A 9066-nucleotide genomic window follows, 5' to 3' on the forward strand; every position below is an offset into this window, starting at 1 on the left:
GGGCCGTGATGGCTCAGAGCATCTTGTCTAGCTCTGGGAGGGGTCTCACGAGGTGCAAGCAGCCCCTCAACCCGCATCCCCCTCCTGTCTTGAGACCCTCTGCCTGGCGGAGATGAGGTCAGCAGCCCCCACTGCTGCCTGTCTCACTGCCCCCGCCCAAGGCAGGGGCACGGGGACTGTATTGTTTTTCTTGGTGGGCTGCTTTAATTTCCCCTTGATAAAGCCATCCCCATGGCTTGGAAAACAGCTCCGGGAGGGGGGGAATCCTGTCTCTGCAACCCGGTTAGCGAAACCCTGGGGAGTAACGGGCACGAACCCCAGCCCCGTTGGTTTACCGGGAGTCGCTCCCTGCCGGCCACCGGCGAGGCGGGGAACAAACGGGCCGGTGCTGGTGCGGCACAGACGGCAGCGGCGGGAGATAAACGAGCAGCTCCCCCGCGCCGGGATTTGAGCAATCAGGAAATATAATCCGGGCTGGAAAGTGCCCGAGCATCTGCTGGGTTATTAATAAATTGTATGCAATCTGTCCGAGGTGAACCCGGGGCGGAGGGAACCATCTGCTCCCGAGCTGCAGCGCTGATGGGATCTGGGGAATGAACTCGGCGGGGTCGGCCGGCCGCGCTCCGGGGCTGCCTCCCGCACCTACCCGCCGCCCCCGGGGCAGCGGAGCTGGCGGGGCCGCAGGTCCCCAAGCGGGGACGTGGCGGAGGGCGCGGGCTGAGCACCCCGGGGTGCCTGCTCCCCGCACTGCTTTCCTTGGGCCACGGCTAATTGCCCCCTTAGATATTATTCTCCACGTTTCATTAGATATTATTAGATATTATTCTCCACGTTTTATTCTGCGCCAGCAGCCGACGTCCAGCCCACCGCCGGGTCCCCGTGCCCGTTTGCACCGGGGTATGTGGGGACTCGCGAGGTGCTGCTACAAACGACGTGGTTTGCAGAAGGCTGGGGCGCGGAGAGGTTATTGCATGAGCTGTCTCCACAGGTTGAGGAGCCAAAATGATAATCGCTGAAGGATGTGTCTGCATCGCCGCGGCCGTCCTGAGGAGGTGGGCTGTGACACGGGAGGGGGGGCCTTCCCCTGGAGCAAGAACCCGGGGCTGCGCAGCGCATCCCTAAAATACTGGCACGTGACAAACGCTGGCTTCCATTACGGCACTCGGAGCAGCGCTATCCTAAACAAAGGCGAGCTGTGGACAAAGCCTCCAGCGACAAGAGAGATGCAGAGGAAGAGCTGCGGCTGGCCATGCGAAGCCAAACCCTTGCCGGGCTCCAGCGCTCGGACCAAGGCACGGCCGCCGCCAGCCTCCGCCGCCTGCCCGGCGCCACTTGGTGCTCACGGTGTCGCTGTCGCCCGCTAGAAGCCACCGCGGCGCTGCCGGGAGATTTCCTGTGCTGGAGGAAGGGCGGAGAGGAAGAAAACAGCGGATTTTCGCCTGCTCCCCTGCAAACGCTGCGGATCCCAGCCGGGGAGGGGGGCCGACCCCGCCGAGGAGGAAAGGTTTAGAAGAGGCGGATTTTCCCCCAGCTCTCCGGCCGGGACCATCGCCCGGTGCCGGGGCCGGCATCAGGGCGCCAGCGGAAGGCTTTTACCCGGCCCTGCGACGCGTCCTGTCACCGCGCGAGTGACAGGCTGAGCGCCGGCAGCGACCACCCGGCGGCCGGGCACAAAGCAATGGACATCGCCAGCAGCTTCCCTAAAACCGCCGGGTGAGGAAGGCTCCGACTCTGCCAGGGTCCTGAAGGCGGAAGGGGGCGGATTTGTCGCCCGTTCCCCGCTCTGGGATCCTGGTTGCTGAAGGCGAAGCGCGGAGCAAACCCCGCGGTGCCTCCGGCCCCCGAGCGCCCGCTCAGCGCCCGCCGCAGAGGGGCCGGCGGGCCCCCAGGCCGCCGGATGGTTCCTTTCTCCGTGCTTAGGGCACTTCTGGATTTAAACGTTTTCGGTCTCGGGAAGGCTTTGAAACCCGATCTCCGCTTTTCTGGGCTGTGCTCGAAACTCCAGGCTGTGTCAAAGAGGCGTGAGGGACCCGCTCCGCGGGATGCGGCTGTGAGCGCTTTCTTCAGTGCTACTTGGCTGCTCCTCATCGTTTTCCAGACCGACCCACGAGGCTAATTAGCTCATGTTTGGAATCCTAACATTTTATACAGATCAACATCACTTCCAACCGACACAGACCATCGGCAGTTGACATACACACGGAAATCAAAAATTTCTTTGTTCACCGGCCCTTCAGGAGGCGACAGGCTCTTCGTCCCGGATCCCCGTCGATGGGGACAGTCACCCTGTGCCGGCTGGTCCGGAGCTGCTGCTCGGCCCTTTCCATCTCGGTGATGGAAAATGTCCTGGGTCACGGCACCGACTGCCGGAGCTGCGGCTTTTGTCCCTGCTCCGATTCTCCATCTCTTGCCTCAAAGCGTAACTAAAGTCACGCTTTGAGTTCAGCGGGGACCGCCACAGGGCTCTTCAAATCTCCCTCGAAAAGTCTGTCCTGACTCTGTCTCCACTGACAGGCGGAGGCGAACCTCCCAGCCAGTCGGAACTGCTCCAAATCCCTGCCGTTGGGCTGTACTTGCTCTTCTAAAAATCCAGCTCTCACTCCGTGATCTCTGAAGATGGATAAACTGATTTGGGAGGCCGAGACTCCTGGTTATTTCACACCCCTTTAGCGAGGCAGTCACCCCTTCTGTCTAATGCAGGAGGCTCGGAGATCAACGCCCAAGCCCTCAGTCATTAGACATTAGAAACATTAGACATTAGCCCTCATTAGACATTAGAAACTCCACCAGCTCGGGTGTTTTTTTTGCAGAATCTTCTCAGCTTCTCCCTATGAACTTGGTGGTTTCACATTACAGATACAGGTGGTGTAAAAGGCAAGTTAGTTGTGCATCTGTGTTTACAATGCAATGCTACAATGCTTGAGGATTTGCCTTACCCTCTGCAGAAGCTGGATTTAATCAGAAAGTGAGAATCCCACGTGGGCTGGATTTGAGTAAGCACGAATGTCTTCCAACTTGTAGGTTATCTTGGATAGTTTTTTTCTTTGCTTCCAGAAACATCTTTATCCTTAGCAAAGCTCAGATCTCCGGCATTGTGGGATCATTTATTCGAGCTGTTTGGTGGATATAGAAATTATATAGAAATGATGCAGACAACTACTCGTAACACAGGAGAAGGGACACCGTGTCCTCCGTCCTTGGTAGTAATGCGTGTTTTCTCTTTAGCAATTGTCTTACCGATTAAAACATCCTACTACATTTTTTAAAGCAGTCTTAATTTAGACCTTACCACAGCTCTAAGATACTTGAAAGTAAACTAATTCTGTTTTTGCCGACAACAGTAGTATGTTCTCATCCCTATGAATATGGCATGAAACTATTTGTCCAGAGGCGATCTACTTATTCCAGGTAAGTGGATGAATTTAGCAAGCGGGTAAGCAGGAAAAAAAATATATATCCTGCTTAAACACATCTCGTCCTGGATTCACCTGGAATGATCTTGGTGGCTTTGTTGACAGAAGATCCGTCCCAGCATCTCTTTCTATGCACGAGTCAAGACGCTGATCTCCACCCAAACCCTTACTTCCTTTTGCTACACGAAACTGAAACAAACAAACAAACCAAAAACCAACCCTACATTTAGATCTTATTTTCCAGGAAATTCAGCAGTCGGGAACGTGCCTCTGGATTAATTTTGCAAAATCGTGCCTTGTACATTCTTACTCGTGGAATTCCTCTGTTTGATAACAGAGGAACCATCTGCCTGCGCCTGGAAAAGTCAACAAAACGCTTTTACACTGGACGGGATAGGTTTTGTTTCCGTCTGTGGTAATAACAGAGTGAGCCGCAGAAAATCCCTAGATTTAAAGAATGGCAAAAAAAAGGACAAAACGTGCTGTGTTACATTCCGGGTGTGGCAGGAACGTGTCCGTGGGCTTAGGAAGTCGCAGTCCCGGCTGCGGCAGTGTCTGCCAGAGGTCACGACTACCGTTCTCCCTGGGCTGCTCCGCTGGGGAGCAGCGCCGGAGGGAAAGACCACGCTTCTTCTTCGGGGGCTGAAAATCCACTGTGCTCCATTTGGAAGGATTTGGAACAGGAAACGTGGTGTCTCTGAATGACTTCTTCGGGCCGATGAGCCTGTCGTGGGCCGGGATTAAAAAAAAAAAAAAAAAAAAAAGCAGTAAAGGTGCAAAGACGCAGGAGGAAGAAGCGTTCATCTTTTGCGTTCTGAGTTACAACAGGATAAAGTCAAGACGGCATAAACCAAATACAGCGGGCATCAAGGACTAGATACGGATCTGGACTCGAGACATGATTGCTGTTCCTAGAAAGCCTGACTACCTTCAGCGGAGGATTTCCGCATGAACCGGCGAGAAGCCGGAGAGCAGCGAGGTCAGCCGGCACAGCCGTGGTCAGTGCTCCTGAACCAAGTTCTATGTGCGGGATCTGCAGGGATAAGGCGGCGACTTGCTCCCGGCTTTAGCGCGGCTGCTGCCGGTGCGCCGGGCAGGTGACGGCGGATGCAAAGGTGGGCAGAGAAGAGCTGTGTAGGCAGGTGGTGGGCTTTGCCCTGGAGCTTCAGAGGGTGGTCGAGAATCCTCTCAGTGCAGTGCACCCGGCTTTGCCGGGGACTGGGAGAGGGTAACACTGAGGGATAACACTGAGCCACCGGTGGCAGAATCCCGCCCCGCCGGCGTGCCTGCAGAAGATGGCGAGCACGAACAGCGAAGATACCCTTAAAAGCAGAAAATCTCAGCCCTGTCTCGTCTGAAGGAAGGATCTCGCCGGTAACACGACTCTTCCGCTTTCTCCCAAGGGACTGCAGCATCCACGCGTAATGTGCTTGTCTCCTCTCCCCTCCGCCCTCCCATGGTCTCCACTCTGAGAGGTTTGGAACTGGCGCTTGTGAGAGTTTGCTCTCACTTCGTGACTCCTTTCCTTTGAGCGTTTCACAGCAAAGTTACTACGACCCTGCACTGTCAGCAGGGCGGGCGGGTAACAGGGAACCTCCCCCGGGAAGGAGCTGTCGCAAAACCGCCCTGTTCCCACTGAAAGAAGCCGTGGAGAGGACCCAGTGACCGCGAGTGGAAGAAGGGGATCTGTTTCCCTGTTTCGACTTCGCCCCCTGCACACAGTCCTTGTAAGAGTTACACGATCAGTCTGAGAACCCGATTCCCGGGTGTTTTGTCTACAAGAGAGGTTTAGAATTATTTGGTTGTAAGGTATGAATAGAACGGCATGTGAATAGAGCATGTTTTCAGAAACACTTCATTTAGACCTCAAGGTTTGTAACAGGAACACCGATCACGCTGATTTTGGGAGCTGTCAAATATATTCAGTACATTTCAGGGCATGATAGTTTCACTTGGAAAAGAACTGTGAATGATTAGTTGGTGTCACATTTAAAAAAAAAACTATATGCACTTCTCCTGAACTAGAACAGTGAAAAGCGTTGCAGGTAAGTACTCGGCAACAACCTCCCATAGAAGAGAGTGGAATGGAAAATGGCGAAATCGGAGCTAATCAAGGGCGATATGCAGAGCACGGTAAGAGGCAATACCTACAGACTGCCACATGATGCCGCTCTGACCTAATAAACGCATGATGAAAACGGGGGAGGAAGAGGGGAACACCTTCCGGTACCCGTGAGAAATAACTCAGATGACAGAAAGAGCCGCAAGGAGTAGGACGCGCAGCCATTGAAAGAGGCTCCTAATACCGAGCGCAGCCAGAACCTCTCAATATACGCATCTGTACCTACATGGTGGAGAGAAGAAATCGGTGACAGCAATGGGCGTTTGCGGACCTACACGGCTGAGGTGGGGGCCCGTGGTGCGGGTGCTGGTGCTGCAGGCGGCCTGGGCGCTGGGCGGCGGGCAGGTGCGCTACTCGGTGCCGGAGGAAGCCAAGGGCGGCACGGTGGTGGGTCGGCTGGCGCAGGACCTGGGCCTGGAGGCGGGCGAGGCGGAGGCGCGGCGGCTGCGGCTGGTGGCGCAGGGCCGGCGGGCGAGCGTGGAGGTGAGCGGGGCGAGCGGGGCGCTGGTGGTGAGCTCGCGGCTGGACCGGGAGGAGCTGTGCGGGAAGAGCGCGCCCTGCGCCCTGCGCCTGGAGGTGCTGCTGGAGCGGCCGCTGCGCGTCTTCCACGTGGAGGTGGAGGTCACCGACATCAACGACAATGCCCCGCACTTCCCCGCCGCCACCAAAAACCTCAGCATCCCGGAATTAAATACCATGCCGGGGTCCCGCTTTCCGCTGGAGGGCGCGTCGGATGCGGATATCGGAGCCAACGCGCAGCTCTCCTATACCCTCAGCCCCAGCGAGCACTTCGCTCTGGATTTGCAGAAAACGGAGGATGATACCGAGTCGTTATTCCTGGTGCTGACGAAAGGTCTGGACCGCGAGTCTCTGGCCGAGCACCGTCTGGTGCTGACGGCGAGAGACGGGGGCAGGCCGTCGCTGACGGGCACGGTGGAGCTGGTGGTGTCGGTGCTGGATGCGAACGACAACGCGCCCCAGTTCAACCAGTCAGTGTATAAAGTGCGGCTGCCGGAAAATACTGAAATGGGCACTTTTGTGCTCAGAGTAAATGCCACGGATTTAGATGAGGGCAGCAATAGGAACATCTCTTATTCTCTTCACAGCTTCTTTCCTCAGGATGGAAGAGACGTGTTTGGAATTCACAAAACGAGTGGAGAGATTTATCTGAGAGGTTCCTTAGATTTTGAGGACGTTGGGGTGTATCGCATACAAGTGGATGCAAAGGACATGGGAAACCCACCCCTGTCGGGTCACTGCAAGGTGGTTGTGGAGGTGTTGGACGTGAACGACAACGCGCCCGAGGTGTGGGTGACGTCGCTGTCGGTGCCGGTGGCCGAGGACGCGTCGGTGGGGACGGTGGTGGCGCTGCTGAGCGTGTCGGACCGGGACTCGGGGGCGAACGGGCGGGTGCGGTGCGCGGTGTGGCCGCCGTCGCCGTTCGGGCTGGTGGCGACGTTCGCGGGCTCGTACTCGCTGGTGCTGCGGGAGGCGCTGGACCGGGAGCGGGTGTCGGAGTACGAGGTGGAGGTGCGGGCGGAGGACGGCGGGGCGCCGCCGCTGCGCGCCAGCCGCGGGCTGCGGGTGCCGGTGTCGGACGTGAACGACAACGCGCCGGCGTTCGCGCAGGCCGTGTACACGGTGCTGGCGCGGGAGAACAACGCGGCGGGCGCGGAGCTGGCGCGGCTGTGGGCGCGGGACCCGGACGAGGCGGGCAACGGGCGCGTGAGCTACTCGGTGGCGGAGGGCGGCGCGGGCGCGGGGTCGGGGTCGGGGTCGGGGCCGGGGTGGCGTCCGGCGTCGAGCTACGTGTCGGTGGACGCGGAGAGCGGGCGGCTGTGGGCGCTGCAGCCCCTGGACTACGAGGAGCTGCAGGTGCTGCAGTTCGAGGTGCGGGCGGTGGACGCGGGCGAGCCGCCGCTGTGCGGCAACGCCACGGTGCAGCTCTTCGTGGTGGACGAGAACGACAACGCGCCGGCGCTGCTCCCGCCTGCCGGCGGCGGGCCGGGGCCCTGGGCTGCGGGCGAGGCGTCGTCGTCGTCGGCGGCGGCGGCGGGGTCGCTGTGGGCGTGGGCGGCGTGGGGGGCGCCGGCGGGGCAGGTGGTGGCGAAGATCCGCGCGGTGGACGCGGACTCGGGCTACAACGCGTGGCTGCGCTACGAGCTGTGGGAGCCGCGGGGCAAGGGCCCGTTCCGCGTGGGGCTGTACAGCGGCGAGGTGAGCACGGCGCGGGCGCTGGAGGAGGCGGACGGCCCGCGGCAGAGGCTGCTGATCGTGGTGCGGGACCACGGGGAGCCGTCGCGCTCGGCCACGGCCACGCTGAGCGTGTCGCTGGTGGAGGGCGCCGAGGCGGCGCTGGCGGCGGCGGGGGCGGTGTCGGCGGGGGCGGGGCTGCGGCCGGCGGCGGGCGCGGAGGGCGGCGCGGCGGCGGCGGCGGCGGCGTCGGCGACGAACGTGTGGCTGGTGGTGGCCATCTGCGCGGTGTCGAGCCTGTTCCTGCTGGCGGTGGTGCTGTACGGGGCGTCGCGCTGGGCGCCGCGGGCGGCCGTGCTGGCGGGGCCCGGGCCGGCGACGCTGGTGTGCGCCAGCGAGGTGGGCAGCTGGTCGTACTCGCAGCGCCAGAGCCGGAGCCTGTGCGTGGCGGACGGCGCGGGCAAGAGCGACCTGATGGTTTTCAGCCCCAACTGCCCGCCGCCGCCCGGCCCCGCGCCGAAGGAGCCGCCGCAGGAGCCGCCCGCTCTCCTGGACACGGTCAGTGCTACTCGCCCTCCTCTCGCCCTTTAATCTTTCTCCCTTTTCCTCGCCCTTTAAAATCTTTTCCTCGCTCTCTTCTGCTCCTTCCTCGTTCCTGCTCCCGCCTGCCCCCTCGAGGGGGTTGTGGCAGCCGGGCGCAACCCCCAGGCCCGCGGCCGCTCGGTGCTCGTCAGGTGCTCGAGCTGCGAGTTCCGACAGCGCTGTGGCCTGTGTTTGTGCCCCAGCGCGGGTCCTGCCAAGGGCTGTTGTGCTCGGAGCCCCGCTCCTGCTGCCAGGACAGGGCCCTTCTAGAAACCACTTGTGCTGTACAGGGTCAGCTGTGAAGTCATCTCTTCATGCGTTATGTCTGATACCTATGGTACCTGAATATTGATGTCTTTCCTTCTCACACACTGTTACAAAGGGACATGGTGCAGGTGAGCACCGTTGGTGTCTGTTCAACTTGTTCTAGTTGTGGCCATGTATGCCTGGTCCTATTATTGTGCTACTGTCTGTAATCAGCTGATGATGGTATTGGCATCTCTGTATTTGTGTCTCCAAGATCTCCTCATCTCCTGCTTTCGAACATCTTATTGAGGCTAGCTGTTCAGTATCTGAGTTTTTCTCATAGAGAATGAAATCAGTGCCTATTTTCATTAGATCTGTCACAACATGGTCTCTGCAAGTCCTGTTGGTTACTGGTTTGAAGCATTTCTGCTCGAGACTGTTGAAGGACTGCAGGCCAGGAAGAGTCGATGTGGTGGTGACTGTGCAGCAGGCACTATTGAAAGCCATTTA

General features: G+C 59.2%; 1 protein-coding gene across 1 annotated transcript; it reads left to right on the forward strand.

Moving 5' to 3' along the window:
• Window positions 1-1917: 1917 nt before the first annotated feature.
• On the forward strand, window positions 1918-8446 carry LOC136786392 (protocadherin alpha-6-like). Its single transcript, XM_066977212.1, has one exon. It carries the CDS (start codon window positions 5791-5793, stop codon window positions 8317-8319), a length of 2529 nt encoding a protein of 842 aa, XP_066833313.1. The 5' UTR covers window positions 1918-5790; the 3' UTR covers window positions 8320-8446.
• The last annotated feature ends 620 nt before the right edge of the window (window positions 8447-9066 follow it).

Source organism: Anser cygnoides, chromosome 14, assembly GCF_040182565.1.
Source record: "Anser cygnoides isolate HZ-2024a breed goose chromosome 14, Taihu_goose_T2T_genome, whole genome shotgun sequence".
Lineage (NCBI taxonomy): Eukaryota > Metazoa > Chordata > Aves > Anseriformes > Anatidae > Anser > Anser cygnoides.